Raw genomic sequence first — 20,749 nt, forward strand, 5'->3', positions numbered from 1 at the left:
TCTCCTTTCCTTTTACATAACTCTTTTGCTTCTTGTCTTTTTTATTTGTCTTTCTTGCCACCTGGGTCATTCTTGGGGCTTTGTGCCTGCATAATAAATCTAGTGCTCTTGGAGGCCATTTTCCCCCTTTTCTTTTGATCGGACAGAGAGAAATTGAAAGGGGAGGGAGAGAAGTAGAGAGAACCTGCAGCACTGCTTCACTACTCATATAGCTTCCCTCCTGAACAGCAAGAACAGGGCCTTGAACTTGCATCCTGGAGCATAGTGATGTGCACTCTACTAAGCAAGTCAGTGCCCAGCCTTTTGCTTTATGTTCTAATTGTGCCACCCAAGAATGAATCTTTCAGACAAGAACTCCGGTTTGCCTATGCTGCTAAACTTTACATAATGATAATACCATATACATTACATATGTTTGTTGGTCATTCACATTTCACTTGTTAAATGCCTTTCAAATTCTAATTGTATTTGCAATGACCGATATAGCTGATAAATTAAAACCTGATTGATGTAGATAGAAAGGACACAAATTTTCAGCATTTGCAATGAAGGAAGGGACATAACTGTCAGCCTGTTAAGTATTAAAATAATTAGAAAATGTTACTGACAACTTAGTGCTATAATATTGAGTGACCTAGTTTATGCAATAAGTAAACCAGCTAGGTGTGTGGGTATATCCCAAAATAAACACTTGGAATTCCTTACCTTTCAAAAATCTTCAGCTCTCTCCTTAGACCCAATTAACTCATAGGACATTCAGGAAAAAGAGGAGTACATATCCATTTAGCTCAACGGACATCTTTACGTGCCTATAACATGTGTAACACTCATTAAAAGTAAGATGTGGGCTTTTCTTTTCTTTTTTTATTATCTTTATTTATTGGATAGACACAGCCAGAAACTGAGAGGGAAGGGGTGAAAGAGAGGGAGAGAGACAGAGAGACACCTGCAGCCCTGCTTCACCACTTGCAAAGCTTTCCCCCTGCAGGTGGACACCGGGAACTCAAACCTGGGTCCTTGTACACTGTAATGTGCACTCAACCAGGTGTGCCACTACCTGGCCAACATGGGCATTTTTTTAAAGTCAAACCATCTTCATTAGTCTTGACTCCTGAAGAATTAAGCATGAATAACAGACACAGTAGAATTACTAAAGATCACAATGCTTTCATTTATTGCAAGGGAAAAAAATTCACTTTGTAACATTTCAAAACAGCTTAATTACCAGCAAAACTCCTTCTCTTTCAAATGAGTTAATAAAAAGACAATATTTATTTTACAAAAAGAGTGTTTTAAGATAGGAAAAGTGCACACAAGAATATAGTTTGTTATATAAAGAATCCAGTTATTCAAAACCCATTGAACATTGATACAATTACAAAGGTGGATTCATGGTGTAAGTGTTTTAAAAGCACTTTTTAAAAAGCAATGTTTTAAAAGAAGTTTGCCCAGGCACAAAATTCTGAAGGCATTTAAATTTCCCATGGGGGTTTGGTCCTTACCCATCCTCACCATTTAAAGTTTACAAAAACAGGTTTTCCCCCTTTCTTTGTTCAAAATAGCAAGTCAAGCAAAGGTAAACCACACGTTTCAGAAAGACCATGTGATTGAATGTAAACATTTTGTACATTTCTTAGACCTTCTTCTTTGACTTTGTCACCCTGCAATAACATAACTCTTGGTTTCCAGGCCACTTCTCTGAGCTCCATCACAGCCCTGGAGAGAAGGGTCTGCCAGAAGTAGGAAACTGTGCACCACCAAGAAAGTGGAAGCGTGAGAATGGGAGTGTCACCCTACACGCTTGTAGCAAAACCAAAAATAATCAGAAAGCAGCTAAAGCCTCATCTTTGCTCTGTGCTCAGTTAAAAACCTCTCAAGATCCAGAATTTCACAAAACATTAAACCAGTAGTACCTTTAAAAGTCAAATAACCTACTTTCCCACCAGCTTTTTGTATGAGAACTACCAAAATCTTCAACTTCTAAATCATCTCATTGCTATCTTAACAAGAGTTACACAACTAAAAAGTCTGTATTTATTATCACAAAAGGACTATTCTGCAAAAAAAAATCCACCTTTACAGAAACTCAAATCTTAAAATTTACCCCCAAAAGCTTGAATTTAAAAACTGTTTAAAATTAGAAAAAAAAGACTTTATAATTCTAAACACTGCTTACAAAAGAAATTCAGTTGTTGAAAAGGACTCAGACAAGTGGAGGGTGTAAACTATTTGCAGTTCTATATCTGATTCAAGTTGGAGGAAGGAGACAGGCTGCCCCTTAGAAAGGGGGATGCAGGTCCCTTTCCCAACCCACCATACTGCAAAGCTGCAGAGCAGATATACGTCACTTCTCCTGCACCCTTGTTTTAGGGGTGATGCACTTCACTAGAAGCAATCAAAGTTATAGATCAGGAGGCATGTCATGATTTTACTTCCTGTTGGGGAGGCAAAAGGAGGCACTCAGATCAATGACCCAGCAGATCAATACTACCACCCAAAAGTAGGGGACAGATGTGCTGGCACTAAGAGGCTAGTGAAAAATGCCACCCTGGGGCCATGTTGTCTCCAGAAACAGGTGCCAGTCTGAGTAAAGAAAACAGGGAGATGTGATTCCCAGGACTAAAAAGATGGCTGGCACCAGGCTAGGAGTTTGGTAGCTGAAGTACACCATTTCCAGGTTCGAGTTTAAAAAATGACTATACAGAAACAAAAGGATGAATATGGGATGATCTCACTCTCAGGCAAACGCTGAAAAACAAGATCAGAAGAGAAAACACAAGTAGAACCTGAACAGGAGTTGGTGTATTGCAACAAAGTAAAAGACTCGGGAGTAGGTGGGGGGAGAGTATAGGTCCAAAAAGGATGACAGAGGACCTAGTGGGGGTTGTATTATGTGGAAAACTGAGAAATGTTATTTACTATTGAATGTAAAACATTAATCCCCCAATAAAGAAATTAGAAAGAAAGAAAGAAAGAAAGAAAGAAAGAAAGAAAGAAAGAAAGAAAGAAAGAAAGAAAGAGGAAGATAAGGTGGGTCTCTAAGGATAGTGAGAACAGGACTGGAATGGGCAGGACAAAAGCTGCTTATCTTGTCAGACCACAAAGAACCTTAGGGTGAGCAATTTCCCATCAACCACAGTTCCCTTCACACTTTGGTTCGCCCCTGAAACACAAGGCTCTCTCACCTCCCAGCAGTGGCAGGTGAATGGAACACGGGGCATGGAGCATGGGGCACAGGGCATAGACCTGACAGTGCTTCCTCTCTTGTCTGGGCAGTTTGTAACCAACAACATTGCTGGTAACAGTTGAAGTAGAGGTGAAAGGCATTTCTACCTCCGACAGTTCAAGCAGGGAAAGAACCCAAGGGTGAGGCACGAAGGAGATCTGGAAGATTCCAGAAGGCAGGATCAGGCTACTGTTAATTGTCCCTACTGGAGCTGTCAGAATAATGTAGTCACAGATCCCAGGAGTAAAGACAAAGTAGGAGAATTTATGCAGGAACACCTCCCTCTTCTTTGGAGATAGGCACAGGTTCTGACCTGCTCACAAGGGGATACAACCCCTGCCTGGCAAGGTCACTACAGATGTCAAACAAGAGTACAGTGGCCAAGTCTCCAGTGCAGGCATACAGCACTATGTGAATAAAGTTGAGATCCATCAATGGTGAGAGACATCCAGCCCATTCTTCAAATGCCATCGTTCTGGGGTTTTGATAACTACTCCCTTTTGCTAAGCACCCACCACACTTCTCACCAGTGCCCTGAAAACTTCAATGGGAGGCACTGTGCCCTCTATTTCTAAGTAAAAGTACAAAGGGGAGAATCAAAGTTTGGCCACGGTGAGATTGGTGTCACGCATGTACAACCACATCCAGTCTGACTACACAGCTCATATTCATAGTCACCAAGCTGAATCCCCCCCCAGGCCCTTCATGCCAACTCCAAAGTCCATCTAAGATTGGTTCTGCTGCCCCTGCCCCTGTCCTCCCACATTTAGGGTACAAAAGAACCTCACAAACAGAAGAGGTCACAGCCTCCTTTTTGGCTGGAGGTAGGGCTCTCACTTCCTCCTATGAAGCCTGGAGAGACAGGTCCTCATCTGCCTATAATATCCACTCCTTCCTTCTCAGTTCAGAAAAGCCCAGGAACTCTTAAAATTTCTGCAGTGGTTAAACCAGCTCAGTAGTTAGTCTGCTGTATAGCCGCCAGAACCTGGCTTTGGGGGTGCCCAGGAGAGCCTGTGTAGGACACTGAGCAGGAGGAACGGCAGAAAAGCAAACCAAATAGACTGCACTTGCGTATGATTTCAGAGATGGCATGTCACCATGATGACATGTGTGATATCAAGTGACCTAGAGGAACTAAAGAGGACACAAAGGATGTTGGACAGCCTGCATTCACAGGATATGATGCTTGCAAAGAATATGGGAAGGAAACAGTACACTGACAAGGACAAACTAACTGGGGCCTGAAAAGGCACAGGCCTGATTGAGCACAGGCAAAAGTACAGCTGCAGCCTGGGGTCACAGCAAAAGAGACCAGAGCCAAGGCTCAGTTCCACACTGTCTATGAATCTGGAAAGCTCTCTGGGCCCTAATCTCCCGACTATAGTGAGATCACAATACCTACTTTGTCACAAGCTCCTGGAGGAAAGGACAAGTTCAGGGGCACAGATGTACTTGTGTGAAACCAGGTATTAGGCTGAGGTGTGACTGCCCATGGCCCAAGACCAAATGCATAAACAGGCTTAAGAATACATGCAGCTGAAGGTCAAAACAGAGTGCCTGCTTCCTGATGGCCCTAAAGCCAAGCGTCCCAAACTCTTCTGGGCTTCACTCCAATGGAGAACAGAAAATATTGATAAAATAATGGAAAGAAAAGAAAAGAAAACTAAAAGAAATAGGGAGCAGCAAGATGTGTCCCTTCTTAGCTGGTCCAAAGGTTAAAATGGGCATCTTGGGAGTCAGGCAGTAATGTAGCAGGTTAAGCGTACGTGGCGCAAAGCACAAGGACCAGCGTAAGGATCCCAGTTCGAGCCCCCGGCTTCCCACCTGCAGGAGAGTCGCTTCGCAAGTGGTGAAGCAGGTCTGTAGGTATCTATCTTTCTCTCTCCCTCTCTGTCTCCCCTCCTCTCTCGATTTCTCTCTGTCCTATCCAACGACATCAACAACAATAATAATAATATCCACAACAAGGCTAAAACAACAAGGGCAACAAAAGGGGAAAAAATAGCCTCCAGGAGCAGTGGATTCATGGTGTAGGCACGAGCCCCAGCAATAACCCTGGAGGCAAAAAAAAAAAAAAAAAAAAAAGGCATCTTTCCAACTGATCACTGCTTCCTTCTCCTGAAAACTGGTTCCAGGAAGTTTGGAGTCAAGCTGTGTAATAAGCAGTGGGGGGTGAAAGAAACCCCAAGAGAAAAATAGTGTGCACTGAATGGTGAAAGCATATATCATAGTTAGGTGTGGAATCTACAGAAGAGTGTCAGGTACAGCTTTAGAAACAACATGCCACCAGAAAGTGCTCTGTGCAGAAAAGATAAACCTACAAACCCCCCCTCCCATACATACACACACTCCCCACCTCCACTGTTGCACCTGCCTTCTCCAAGGGGGTTGCCTGTGGCCAGTGGGAATCACAGCTCCCTAGGCTAGTCTGCTGCTGCTTCATTAGGCTTTTATTTATGGGACTTTAGTGGAAACTCATCCAAAGAGAAACACCAGGAAGCTCCCATTCCAACAGATACAAAGCCCATCTCTCCTGTGTGATAGAAACTTGGGTTTGGGCACACAGCTGCCTAGAGCAACCCTCCAATGTTCAGATGGCAAGCAATGCCTTGCTGCAAGAGAAAAAGGCACGTGGGTGTAAGACAGAAGTGTCAAGAGTATTTACAGAAGAGTTCACCGGCTTTCCTCCGTCGCACTTTCCAAACCTTCGCCAAACAGGTCATGTGTTACGTAAGGCATGCTGCAAAACACTTCTTCACAGCGTCCCTGCATGGGGAGGGAAAGGTACACAGAGGTTAAAGGGCTATGGGCTCCTCCCACACCCCCAAAGGTTCCAGAAACTGATAGTTTTCTGGGTACCCAAGGCAGCAGAGCAGAAAGCACCAGACTGTGAGTCTGATGTACGTGGCCTCAAACCCCAAGCCCAGTCAGTGTTATTATGGACAGGTTACTTGTCTTATTTGAGTTTCAATTCATTCCTCTGTTAAAGAGGGCACCCCACTCACTCTACAGGCTGCTTGTGGGGATGAGTGCATGGAGCAAAATAAGTAGTCACTGACAGCTATCATTATAATCAGAGGACAGACTGTCAAAAACCAAGGCATTAGTCAGGACTCAGCATTAAAAATATACCGTTGTGCCTAATGGCACAGAGAGCACCAAGGCCAAGTCCTAAGGCTTTGCTCCATCCTAATCATCAGCAGAGATGTCTTTCCCCAGTATAGGGGTGCTCTCTGCAGGCATGTATTGAGAATTGGTATTGTGCCTGTGGCCCCAGCCAGGGCAGGTTCCCTAGAGATCAGTGTAGAGAGCACAAGAGGGGCTCAACAGCTTCCTATACTGTTCAAATACCAATCCTGCTACTGACACATCAGACCATGAGCAGGCTTTCTCTCCACTCTTGTCCCTCACCCCATGGCTTCAGCTACCCTGGTGCAGAGACACTGGTCCCACTGATGGAGGACAAGTGGCACATTCTCACAAGTGGATGCTACATTCTAATGTCAGATAATTCTAGGACAGCCTCCCACAAGTTGTACTCTGCACTGGTCCCAGGTGACTCCCTGCACCTAATAAGCTCCCTCAGGGCACCACTCCAGGCACCAAGTACATAACATCCATTAGGAAGAACCTGGAAGGCCAGTCCACAAAGAACTCATCTAGTTGGAGTAACCTGTTTCCCAAGCCCAACTGACCACAGAACTCTGTACGTACACAGATACTTCTGTGTAGGGAAGGTTTTCTTGGGGAAAACAAATCACAGCATGGGATCCCCACACTGTGCTTCCTACCTAGTACAAGAAATTGTCCTCTACTCAGTATAGTAGTTTCCTACATACAGTAGCAGCCCACAATCCCACCCCTTACTCCTCTGCACGATCCAAAATGCTGATCCAGATCAAGTCCCACAACCCTAATAATGACACAACAAAGTAAGACAAGTGTGCAGGTGCGTTTAGTGCACATAGGTTTAGTACTCTTCTGTCTGCATCTGGAAATCCTAGGTCAGGTTTTAACCTGCACCTACAATCTAGCAATTTGCTCTAAGTGGGTCAATTGCAAAGCTGGCCCCGGCACCAGCATATCAGAAGGTGACTAGGGCCCAGGCTGTGGCACACCTAATAGAGCATACATATTACCATATACAAGGTCCCAAGTTCAAGACCCCGGTACCCCTGAAGAGGGGAAGTTTAACAAGCAGTGAGACAGTGCCACAGGTGTCTCTCTCCCACTCTCCATTTCTATTTCCTATTTCTCTCTAATTTCTGTATCAAAAAAAAAAAGCATCTTGTAATTCTGTAAATCAATGTTGAATCACTAATAAAAAAATTAAAAAACAAAAATGAAAGAAACAAAAAAGTGGCCACTGGGAATGGTGGATTCATCTTGCAGGCACCAAGTCCCAGAAATAACTTTGGTGGCAATAAAAAGAAAAATAAAAATTATACATTCACACACATACATAAAGACTGATAACTCAATGGGCATCCAGGGAAAACTGGCCCAAGCATACTGCATATAAAAGCCTCATATTCGGGAGTCGGGCAACAGCGCAGCAGGTTAAGTGCACGTGGCGCAAAGTGCAAGGACCGGCGTAAGGATCCTGGTTTGAGCCTCCCTGGCTCCCCACCTGCAGGGGAGTTACTACACAGGCAGTGAAGCAGGTCTGCAGGTGTCTCTTTTTCTCTCCTCCTCTCTGTCTTACCCTCCTCTCTCCACTTCTCTCTGTCCTATCCAACAACGATGACAACAATAATAACTACAACAACAAGGAGAACAAAAGGGAATAAATAAATATATTTTTTAAATGCCCCATATTCTGGTACATCAGTGCCCATACCCTTTTCAAACAAGCTGAGCAGCGTGGAATGACCTGTCCACAGTCACCAGGTCCTCCTGGACTGACTGGGTGGGCTTGAGAACATTTCATTTGAATAAGATGCCTTTAGCTAATGAGAAATAAACTGGATTTCCATGCCACCCTATACAGGAGTTCGTCCCTCTGTGACATCCCAGCATCCTGAAAGGACATATGCAACTGTCCCAGTCCCTGCTGGTCTTACCTGGCATATGGGATAAAGGAAAGGCTGTACCTGTAACGGAAATAGACAGGTGGAACATCAACCAAAGCCAAGAGTAAATGGTAGCACAGATGCAGACTTACACACATCTGCACACAGTATACTCACACAATACACATCTGCACATTCATGCACATACATACTCATGTACACATCCTCATGCAGTACACAAGCATATATGTGACATGTATTATACACTTGTATTCACCCATGCAAACACATAAAGAATGTACACACTGTGCCATGTGTTTAACAAGGAGAGGAAGGGACTGGCATCTGTGATCAAAGAAGGAAACAGAAAATTCTGGGAGGGAATGAAGCTTCACAATTGGTGAAGCAGTACTACAGGTATTTCTCTCTCTCTCTCTCTCCCTACTATCTCCCCCTTCCCTGTTGATTTCTGTCTGTCTCCATTCAATAAATAAATAAAACATTTATTAAAAAGAAAGAAAAGGCTCAGAAGATCACTGCTTTAGCCAAGTGAGCAGCAATGGCTTAAAACAATTGATTTCACACATCTTTATAGGTTAAGTCTATTCTGAAAAAGCACCAGATAAAAATACAATCTGTTGTACTCAAAAATGCTCCACAAGCTGATGGTCTCTTTTCCCTGCTTTCACTGTTCTTGTACCTCGCAGATGTGAGTGGTTTACAACATCTGAGAGTCTCTCATGTGCCTAGCAAGGATAATGTGTGGACACATCCCTGTTGGCTGACATACAGAAGGGCCCAGGTCTCTGGGGTTTAGGCCCGTTGTACCACAAGGAATTCTTAAACCCCAAGGCTTCTGTGTTTCTCATCTTCCTGACCCCACCACAAGGGATGTTTTCCCCAATGGTATCTTGCAGAGGTCTCTGTGGCAGAGACTATTTGAATGGTTACTTACCATGTCAGGGCCAAAGACTGCAGGATGCAGAAAATGAGTGCCAGTCCCTTGTTATGCCACTGGAAGAGAATGCTATGGTCACACTGATGCATGTGACAAGAGGCAAGAAAGCTAAGGAAAAATCAAAGCACACACTTACCCAAAAGGCCGAACACAAGGTAAGTGCAAAGCACAGCTAGAGAGAAAGGAAACTGGCATTAATTGATGTGGTGACATGGCAAAAAACAAACAACACTGTTCAGACATCTGTTACAACAAACTCACAGCAACATTCACCCAGCTGGTTTCTGAAACTCATGTCTGCAGAAGAGTTCAAGCTCAAATATAATGAAACTGGCCAGAGTAGGGATGCATATGGATGAAATAAGGAGAGAATGAGGCCAGGTGGTGGTGCACCTGGTGGAGTGCACATGTTACAGTGCGCAAGGACATGGATTCAAGATCCCCTCCCCACCTACAGGAAGAAAGCTTCACAACTGGTGAAGCAGTACATCCTCTCTCCCTATTATCTCCCCCTTCCCTATAGATTTCTATCTGTTTCTATCCAATAAGTAAATATTTATTTAAAAAGAAAGAAAAGAAAAAAGAGAAGAGAACCCTCTCTGCTTTCACTCGCACTGGCTCCCCCCATCCTCCAGATCTCTGCCCAGCAGATAAGATCACTATCACCTTTCCATTCAAACCAAAACATTTAACACACATCCACATTTTGGCTGCCACCAAATCCTTGTTGCAAGAGAAGAATGGGTGAGCAAGGACAAGACCTAACCCGTGTCCAGGTTATAGACAGCAAGTCACTTACCTATCTGCATGTCACCCAAGCCTCCTCCAATGCTATTTTTAGAATGTTCTTTCTGAGACTAGACCCACTTGATGAGGATGCACAGAAACAAGAAACTAGGATCCTGAGTCAGATAAGATCTGAGAGACCAGAGACCTCTCTAGGGAGAGGTATCCCCTCCACGTTCTGTCTTTGTGAATGTCACCACTGTGGTGGTGTCCCTCCTTCTCCTTGCCTAGTTTGGCTGAGCTATGTCCTCTGGGGGTACTTTCTAGAACATTCTTTTTTCTTTTCTTCTTCCTCTTCCTCTTCTTCTTTTTTTTAATATTTATTTATTCCCCTTTGTTGCCCTTGTTGTTTTATTGCTGTAGTTATTATTGTTGTTATTGATGTCGTCGTTGGATAGGACAGGGAAATGGAGAGACGAGGAAAAGACAGAAAGGGGGAGAGAAAGATAGACACCTGCAGACCTGCTTCACCGCCTGTGAAGTGACTCTCCTGCAGGTGGGGAGCTGGGGGCTCGAACCGGGATCTTTGCGCTTTATGCCACCTGCACTTAACCCACTGCACTACCGCCCGACTCCCTTCTTTTCTTTTTTATTTTTCAGATAGAGACACAGAGAGAAAAAGAGACCATCACACTTCATTGTGGTGGGGGCCAGGTTCAATCCTGGGTTGCACACATGGCAAAGCTCACTATTCAAGTGAGCTATTTTGCTAATCTTTCTAGAACTTTCTCTTTTTTTAATTTTTATTTATTTATTTATTCCCTTTTGTTGCCCTTATTGTTTTATTGTTGTGGTTACTATTATTGTTGTTGTCATTGTTGGATAGGACAGAGAGAATTGGAGAAAGGAGGGGAAGACAGAGAGGCGGAGAGAAAGATAGACACCTGCAGACCTGCTTCACCACCTGTGAAGCGACTCCCCTTGCAGGTGGGGAGCCAGGGCTCAAACCGGGATCCTTACTCCAGTCCTTGCGCTTTATACCACCTGTGTTTAACCACTGCGCTACAGCCTGACTCCCTTTTTTTACCTTTTTTATTATCTTTATTTATTTATTGGATAGACACAGCCAAAAATCGACAAGGAGGGGGGTGATAACGAGGAAGAGAGACAAAGAGACACCTGCAGTCCTGCTTCACCATTTGCAAAGCTTTCCCCCTGCAGTGGGGACTTGGGGCTCGAACCTGGGTTCATGCACATTGGTAGCACATGCACTCAACCAGGTGCGCCACCACTCAGCCCCCTTCTAGAACTTTCTAACCTCGTCAGAGATACAGAGTGGTAGTTTTTGAAGGAAGGAAGCTCCCTGCCACACAGGTGCAGGGTTAGTAAATGCAGACAAAATGACAAAGGACCAAGGCCTCTGGGTTTAAGAGAACAAAGTCCATGCAGCAGATACACACACTACTCTTACCAGCACCAGAATTGTGGCGATCAAGCGTGTCGGCTCAAACATGCGCTTCAGCTGCTTCAGTGGCCCCATGAGGAACATGGTACTAAAGGCAAAGATATCATAATTCAGAGCTGGAATGTATCATGGGGCATGTATGGCCTCCAGAGAGCCCCTGTGCAGAGGCAGGTCAGCACTAACACTGGAAAAGTCCCTGCTCTAGGCCAGGAATCGCACAGTAGGGGCTTTTTTTTTTTTTTTGCATTTAATCCACTAACAGCTTCAGGATTAATTACAATAACAATTATTTTAGACAGAGAAATTGCAGCCCAGAGATGAGATCCATACCCCAGGTCCCTGACTCATAAATGCAGCTAGATAACCAAAGGCTTGACGGTCCCTCTGTCTGAAAGGTGCTGCTTCCCTCCTTCAATCACCCACAGAAACCCACCAACCCACCACCCAAAAGATTCAGACAATGTTAAAAATGGCAATTTCATCCACTATCTGCTGGATATTTGCTGAGTGCCGGACTGCACACACACAACCTGTTTTCTGCTTCCACAGTTGTGTGGAGCATCAGCACTCCTCCCTGCCCTCCAGAACAACCCACTTCCATTTCCCTCTAATCATGGACAAAGGTGAGAGAAAAACAAAAAAACCACTTACCTCCCGATGGACGCAATGTTGCCAAAGGTGTAGAACACTGCAAAGAGGTAGAGTCCCTTCCTAGGCACCCAGAGTAGAAGTGTTCCCTGGTGGGAAGTGGGTCGCAGGTGAGGAGCTGGCCACCTCCAACCCCATGACCCTGAGTTTCACTGACAGAAGGGTAGGGAGAAAGGAAAGGGGAGAGAGGGAAGGAGATAAGAGTGTGTGTGTGTTGGGGATAGAGGGAAGGAGTCTCACCAACAGTGAGCAGAGAATTCCTGCAACAAAGCATGCGGCAAAGCCTTTGATTCTGGTGCCCCAACTTAAGGAAGACGCCTCCACCACCTGCAACAGGAAAGAATGAGTTTCATCCGTGCATATTCCCAACTACTCACTCAACATAGAGAACTGAGTATGAGTATCCGCAGAAAGAGGGGAGCATGACCCACATGTTGCTGGCTCATTGCCAAGAGTCCAACTCCTTCACCCTCTTTCCAAGGGCATTTCGTCTCTGCGGTTGAGGTCAGTACCTCTGACATGGGCCAGGCATGGGAAAGCCTAAGGTCCTAGGCTGCATCCCATCTCTGAGGAGACCTAGATGATTAGATTCAGGCCATGGCAGTAAACATCTTCTCTTCTACCAGAACCCCATCTAAGCAACACACTCCACATAATCTTTGCAGTGCTGGCCAAGTCACCAGCAGTGACAGGCCCTATCTAATTCATCCAGCCTTCTCTGTCTGGTCCCCTTCAAAGAGCAAAGCCTGGAGGAGCCAACATTTCCAGGAAAATCAAGAACAGGAGAGCCCATGAGTAACTCTCACATTTCCCCCAACAAACACCAGTCTAGTATGGCCACTCCAATGGGTCTTGGTAGATGTAGGCAGACATCTACCAAGACATTTCCCCAGCGTAAACCCATGCCTGACAGTGCAGTCTGGGGAAAGCTGTCCACACTTCCACGATGGGCGGTGTAGCTGGCTGGGTCACTAAGCTGGTGATTGCCTCAACCCAGTCCGCCCCCAGCTAAAAGCACACTTCACACCCACTTCCAAATTTCCAGTCAAACCAGAAGCTGGAAGGGAAGGGCCGGAAAGGTTCCTGGTAGTGCCCCAGAAAGCTTCTCTGTCCACCCTAGAGAATGGGGGTCAGGACAGGTTCCCACATATTCTCACATGATGAAAAACAATGCAAGTCACACACACATACAACATAAACAATGCAAGTGTACGCCTACACACACAGCACATGCAGACAAATGCAGTAACATAGGACTGCTCAACAAGGCAAGTTGGGGGAGCTGTGCACCAAGAGGGGTCAGAGCCCCTGGTTCCAGGTTGAGCAAAACCCATCCTCCCAGCCAGGCCTTGGGAAGTCTGGCCAAAAGCCTCACTCTTCCCAGACAGTGTATCTGGACTTCTTCGGATTGCTCACCTACCTACCACCTCAGACAAAGCAAGCTAGCAGCCTTTTGACTGAGGCAAGAGCAAAGTTACAAAGAGCAGGTGGTATGTGTTTGTGTGTATGTGTGTGTGGGGGGGGAGTGTCTGGTGCTATCAATGCTGAGCACACAACATGGGACCAAAGTGAAGACAAAAGTCACTTTGCCTCAGAGCAGAAATAACACCAGGTTCAGCTCAATCACGAGCTGCCTGCATATTAGTACTAAGTGGACCCAACAGGGAGGGGAGACACCTGCCCTGCTGAATATACAAATCACCGAAAACTGGAAGTATCTGGTCTGAGTCCTCAGAAAGGAAAGCGGTGCCTTATTTTTATGGGTTTCTCCAATGGACCCTATCTAGACATCTCCCTATTCACCAGTGCAGCTGGGAACAGAACTTCATCACTGCATGTGCTGCACTGGGGTTGCACACTTTCACTCCAAGGCAGCACAGTTTCACTTGCACAACCCCATCCAGACAGCAGGACCCAGTGCAAGTCCTATACTTGTCCCCAATTCACGAAAACAACTCAACTGACAGGACCTGTAGGCATTTTTAAAAGCAGGACAATTAAAATGCATCCAAGATGAAATGCACAGCATATGACTTGCTCTCAAATTGTGACTCTGTACAAAGGTACCTTTGTCTTTAGGATGTGGAGAAGGGAAGAAAAGCTCTTTTCAAAAAGAACTTAAGTGAGGAACTATTCAGGAAACTGGGTTGGTAGCAGAAGGTAAGAAAGACATGAACCTTACTCCTGGACTTTCAAATTAGCAATATCCACACCTCCTGGTTCCCTGAAGTCTTTCTTTCTTTCTTTCTTTCTTGATTTTTTCCTTCTCTAGTTGCTGGGGCTCAGTGCCGGCACTACGAATCCACCACTTCTGGTGTTTTTGTTTTTTTTTTATAAAATTGAGAGAGGAGGGTAGAAGAAGAGAAAGTGGTCCAGACACAGTGGATAAAGTGTTGGACTCTCAAGCGTGAGTTCAATCCCTGGCAGCACATGTACCAGAGTTCTGGTTCTTTCTGTGTGTCTATCATTCTTCATGTACAAATAAATAAAAATCTTAAAAGGGGGAGGAAGAAAGATAGACAGACACCTGCAGATCTGCTTCACTGCTTGTGAAGTGATCCCCCTGCAGGTGGGAAGCTGGGGGTTCAAACCAGGATCCTTGCGTGGGTCCCTGCATTTCGTACTATGTGCGCCTAACCCGGTGAGTCACTGCCCAAACCACCCCGCCCCCCCCCAAGTTTTTCTATAACATAGAACACCTAGATTTCTCAAAATAAATCACTACAACCAAAGATTTAAGATGCATTTATGAAGGTGTGAATAAGAGAAAAGTCATAAAATCATAAGGTTACTTGCTGCACATGCAGGAGAAAGAGAACTAGTCCTACTGATTTTCATCATTTGCATTTTATCTTTCATGAAAAGTATTAACTTTTTTTTTTTTAGATAGAAGCAGAGAGTCAGGGTGTGAAAGAGATCACAGCACCAAAGCTGGGTTGAGCACATAGCAAAGCCACACACTATCCAACTTAGAATAACAATTCTAAGTCCACTGTCTTATGATGATCTCTGACAACTGACACAGTTGAATCTCACCAGACACAAAGGTCTCACCTAGTCCAAACAACCACATGAAACCAAAATGTCACCCAAGTACTTCACCAGCCTCAGAAGCAAGGTAAAACCAGCATCCTAAAGGAGACCCTGGGGGTCTGGCGGTAGTGCAGTGGGTTAAGCGCACAAGGCGTGAAGCACAAAGACTGGCATAATGATCCTGGTTTGAGCCCCTGGCTCCTCACCTACAGTGGGATTGCTTCAGAGGCAGTGAAGTAGGTCTGCAGGTGTCTATCTTTCTCTCCCTCTCTTTGTCTTCCCCTCCTCTCTCCATTTCTCTCTGTCCTATCCAACAACATCAATAACAATCAACAACAATAAAAAAACAACAATGGCAACAAAAGAGGGGGGAAAAAAGCCTCCAGGAGCAGTTGGATTCATAGTACAGGCACTGAGTCCCAGTGAAAAAAAAAAAAAAAAAAAAGGAGACCCTAACCTAATCAGTACAATGTTGGCCAAAAATATGCCTGACTTGGGGTATGGATCAATCTGTCAATGACCATGTCCACCAGAGAAGCAATTACAAAAGACAGACCTTCCACCTTCTGCACTCCATAAAGAATTTTGGACTGGGGGCGGGTGGTGGCACACCTAGTTAAACACACATATCTCCATACACAAGGAGCCAGGTTCGAGCTCCCGCTCCCCACCTAGAGAAGGAATGCTTCATGGTGAAACAGGTATGCAGGTGTCTATTTTCTTCTCCCCTTCTCTATCGCCCCTCTTAATTTCTCTCTGTCCTGTCAAATTAATTAATTAATTAATTAAAAAGCCCCACCTGCAGAGGGAAAGCTTTGCAAGTGGTGAAGCAGTGCTGCAGGTGTCTTTCTGTCTCTCTCCCTCCCTCTCAATTTCTGACTGTCTCTATCTAATATATAACGACAACTAAAAATAAAAAAGATGGGGGACGGGCGGTTGCACAGCAGGTTGGGTGCACATGGTGCAAAGCGCAAGGTCCGGCATAAGGATCCCAGTTCGGCCGGCTCCCCCACAGGCAGTGAAGCAGATCTGCAGGTGTCTATCTTTCTCTCCCCCTCTCTGTCTTCCCCTCCTCTCTCAATTTCTCTCTGTCCTATCCAACGACGAACATATCGACAACAACAATAATAACGGGCAACAAAAGGGAGGAAAAAATGGCCTACAGGAGCAGTGGATTCATGGTGCAGGCACTGAGCCCCAGCAATAACCCTGGAGGCAAAAAATAAATAAGTAAATAAATAAATAAGAAGATAATTTTTAAAAAGGAGATTCCTCCTTAAAAAATAAAAAGGAGCGGGGGAGACAGCATAATTGTTATATGGGAATCTGGGGAATGTTATGCATGTACAAACTATTGTACTTACTGTTGAATGTAAAACATTAATTCCCCAATAAAAAAAATCAGAAAAAAAAGAAAAATAAATAAATAATAAAAAGGAAAAAATGGCCAATGGGAGTGGTGAATTTGTAGTACAGGTACCGAGCCCCAGCAGTAATCCTGGTGGCAAATAAATAAACAAAATAAAGAATTTTGGTGGTCTGGGAGGTGGCGCAGTGGATAAAACACTGGATTCTCAGCCATGAGGTCCTGAGTTCAATCTCTGGCAATACATGTACCAGAGTGATGTCTGGTTCTTTCTCTCTCTCCTATCTTTCTCATGAATAAATAAATAAATAATTTTTTTTTAAAAAAAGAATTTTGGTCCATACTCCCAGAGGGATAAATGTTAGGGAAAGATGACTAGAGGGCTCTGAACCATCAGGACGAGGACAGAGAAGAGGAAATAAATAATAAAAGGAAAGGACACTCAGAAATTGTAGGTGTAACTTAGAAAGGAAGAGAAGGCAGGACCACAGGGCAAAATGGCCAAATACATATATATCTAGAGAGAGATAGTTACAAAATAATAGTCAACCCATATCTGTGATGAGAGAGCTAATGCAGTTTCTAGTGGAGGGAATGGGGACACAGAACTCTGGTGGTGAGAAAGGTATGGAATTATACCCCTGTTGTGTTATAACTTTATAAATCAGTATTAAATCACTAATATTTTTTTTAAAAAAATAAGCCTGAAATTGCATTCAGCAGGAAGTAGACAAATGTCACATGGATGCACAGGAACAGGAATTTCACATAGAAAGAGGAAGTTGTGTGGTCCGGAAGGTGGTGCAGTGGATATAGTGTTGGACTCTCAAACGTTAAGTCCTGAGTTCGATCCCTGGTAGCACATGTACCAGAGTGATGTCTGGTTCTTTCTCTCTCTCCTCCTATCCTTCTCATTAATAAGTAAATAAAATATTTTAAAAAGAAAGAGGAAGTTGGCCACACACGGTAGAAAAGGGAGAAGCATCTCTTTTCAAAACAGATTCAATGCATGCCTGGGCGTATAGCTTTGAGCCCCACACCCTACTGGATGTAGCCCTCACCATCCTGGGGAGCTCATGCTCTTAATCCACAGCATCCACTGAGGTCTGACCTCCATTATCTGATCATTTTCTAAATGTAGTACCTGCATCCCCTACAGCCCTGAATGCCATGACTCACAAAAGCTTGTTAACTATCTATGGGTCACCAGCTAGATAATAAGAATAATGGTTAATCACCTATGTTTTCTCAGATCCACGCTGGAGTCTGGCTAGAGAGTTCATAATCAAAGAATAGAAAAAAAAACCTTGAATGAAGAAGGCAAATCATTGAACTGAGTCCCAACCAGTTAATAAAGGAAACACATTAAAAAGAACTCACAGAGAGCTGAGGAGATAGTACCACTGATACTTCAGCACTTTCATACCTGAGGCACTCCCATGAGCAAAAGCTGAGTACTCTGGTCAAAAACAAAAAGCACAAGCCAACAAAAACCACAGAGCTGTTTTGAAATGTAAAAAAAGAAAACTACATTCCAATTGTTCTGACACTTGATGCCAGTATCAACCAAATCTCAGGAAAAAGTCTAAAAAGAGGTGTGTTGAGGGGGCCAGTTAAGTGCACACATTACAATGCACCTGGTTAAGTGCACAAACTACAATGTGCAAGGATGTAGGTACAAGCCCCTGGTCCCCCACCCCCACCCCGCAGGGGGAATGCTTCACGAGTGGTGAAGCAGGTCTGCAGGTCTCTTTCCCTATCTCCCCCTCCCTTCTCAATCTGTCTCTATCTAGTAAATACATTACTTAGTTTTTAAAAAGAAGGTAAGAAAGAGAGAGAAGGAAAGAAAGGAAGAAAGGGAGGAAGGGAGGAAAGAAGGAAAGGAGGGAGGAAGGAAGAAAGAGAGAGAGAGAGAAAGAAAGAAAGAAAGAAAGGAAGAAAGAAATGTGCTGAGAAAACCCCAAGAGACACTGAGTAAAACTAGAAAGAACACTGAGGCTCTAAAGTTTGGGAAAAGCACTATCATCTTGTTCAAAATCTCGTTTTACAAACAGGGAAACTGAGACGCATAGGAAAGAAAAACAAGTCAAGAGAAATGTTCTTTCATAAAGGAAATAGAAAACAGAAGTTGAAAGCAAACAGAAATAGGAGGGATGAACATTCTGTATGATTCAGGGACGAGAGTGTGAGCACCCAGATGTTGCTGGGCTAGAACTTTCTGAATTAAGAACCCAGTGATCGACCGGACAGCAGGGACGTGGCATAGCGAGCCCAGGATGGCAGAAGTGGGTTCCGCCAGGGGACAGTTTACAATGAGGCACAGATGGGGTCACACACACCCCCAGCTTCAAGGGGGCCAGGTGCGCGATACAATCCGCGAAGTGCTCACCAGTCCCATCCCACCCCACCCCCAACCACAAGTCTGCCAGAAGGGATCCACGCCTCCCCTAATCTGTTTTAGCACCAGAGCCCACTCTCTGCGGGGAGCTGAGCCTCATAAAACCAGCTAGAGGGAGAGGGGAGCCCACGAGATTGCACCTGAGGCAGATATAGACGGAGGTCCGGGGTCGCAGTTGGTGTACAGAGAGTCCAGAAGTCCTCGATAGAGGACTGAGGCCACTTTCTAGGAAGGGGTGGGGTCTCCCGGAGCCTGCAGCCGGGGGCTCAGAACGCTGTGGGCTAGAGTTGGAGGGTGGGGGTAGGGGTGCAGGCTGCTTTTGGGGCCTGGGATCCTGAGGTTTCACGGCCACAGCAGGCGAGCGTGGCACGTCAGGGTCGCTGTGCTCCCACCATTCCTTACCTCGGACAGGCCACCCCGATCCTCGGCGTCCTGACCGCTCAGCACTTTCTTCAGCTTGTCCATCTTGTGCCCCAAAAGCCCCCACCGGCCCCACGCTCTTCCGGGCAACCCGCTGTCAGTCACCGCGCGCTCCGCCCAGGTACTGCCCACTTGGCTCCACGCGCAGGCGCCCCGGCTACCCTTCCCCCCCAGGTACCCGCCCACTTGGAGACCCGCCCCGAAACCCGCCAATCAACCCGAGCGCCTATGCGAGTACCCCAGACCCACCACCAGCCAATCGTTATGCAGCCCATCCTGGCCCGCGCCAATTAACGAAAGCACCGCTCCGCTGAGCCCCGCTACCCTGCAGCGCCACTAGTCACCGCAATCTCACCAGGCGACAATCACGGTGGTGCGGCTACCTGCCGCTGGCCTATCCCAACCACCCGCGGTTCTGCCTGGAAGAAAGGCTGAGACTCCGGTTTCACTGTTTTTAGCTGAAGGCTGGGACCAATACAGTCCTAATCCCGCGTTACCACAGTTACACTGGGGACAGTTGGTGGTTTAGGTCCGTGGAGAATCTGAGGAGAACTTAGAAACACTAGCTCACGGATTCCCACTGGAGGAGAGCTGGGCTGTGTGGTTACTGTCTCTCAGACCACTCTCTGTGGGACTCTCACTAGCTCCATGTGACCAAATTCAACATAAAACATACTCTAAATTTCAAGACATTCTTTAATTACTCTCCAAGAAAAATGAACGTGAGTAGTCAAATATAGGTCAATAATTCTATTTATTTTTCTCTTACAAAAAGACATGAAACAAATAAATATCAAATGATAGATGTCACATGTAGCAATGGGTAAATACAATTTTCCCTGTCCCTCTCCAAGGAAAACATTAATGACATTTTCAGAAGTACATTCTCCTAGATACTGCTTACCATTAAAAAAAAAATCCATTGTTACTTCCTTTCTCAACAATTTTAAACAATGGAGCTCAAATTAATTAAGAGTGATTCAGAGCCTATAACATTTGAACCAAAGTCTATATGTTGTCTAGAAACTTCAACTAACAAATATTCTTACAGGTTTTTCATAAAACCCATATGAATAAAGAGTCATTCTTGTCAAATCTGCATGGCAAATAAAACAAAGTTAGGTACAATATATACACATTACTTTTCCAAGATAAAACATTAAATATGGGCATAGTTAGTATTATCAGTGAAAATGCCATAAATCTAGTCAAAGCCAACAAAATCCTGATTTTCTATACCTTTCAGGTTGTACAGCAGAAGGGAAACAAATACAGAACCATCTGTGATCAGATTTTGCTATGAAATTTAGCTAAATAAGAACATACATGGCCCGGGAGGTGGTAATGTGGATAAAACAATGGGAGTCTCAAGCATGAGTTTGGTCTCTGGCAAACACACATACCAGAGTAACGTGTGGTTCCTTCTCCCCCCACCCTTTATCTCTCTTTATTTCTCTCTCTCTCTCCCCCTCTTTCATGTTAATAAGTGACTATATC

The 20,749-nt window shown here is 44.9% G+C and overlaps 1 protein-coding gene across 1 annotated transcript; it reads right to left on the reverse strand.

Annotated features, from left to right (window-relative positions):
• Positions 1-1,151: 1,151 nt before the first annotated feature.
• Positions 1,152-19,381, reverse strand: SFT2D2 (SFT2 domain containing 2). Its single transcript, XM_007531794.3, has 8 exons — positions 19,235-19,381; positions 12,276-12,362; positions 12,039-12,124; positions 11,394-11,475; positions 9,333-9,368; positions 9,194-9,252; positions 8,290-8,319; positions 1,152-5,992 (listed from the first exon to the last, which is right to left on the reverse strand). The coding sequence occupies exons 1-8, from the start codon at positions 19,295-19,297 to the stop codon at positions 5,953-5,955; spliced, it is 483 nt and encodes a 160-aa protein (XP_007531856.1). The 5' UTR covers positions 19,298-19,381; the 3' UTR covers positions 1,152-5,952.
• Positions 19,382-20,749: the final 1,368 nt, after the last annotated feature.

The sequence above is a fragment of the Erinaceus europaeus genome, unplaced genomic scaffold (genome assembly GCF_950295315.1).
Source record: "Erinaceus europaeus unplaced genomic scaffold, mEriEur2.1 scaffold_892, whole genome shotgun sequence".
NCBI classification, from domain to species: domain Eukaryota; kingdom Metazoa; phylum Chordata; class Mammalia; order Eulipotyphla; family Erinaceidae; genus Erinaceus; species Erinaceus europaeus.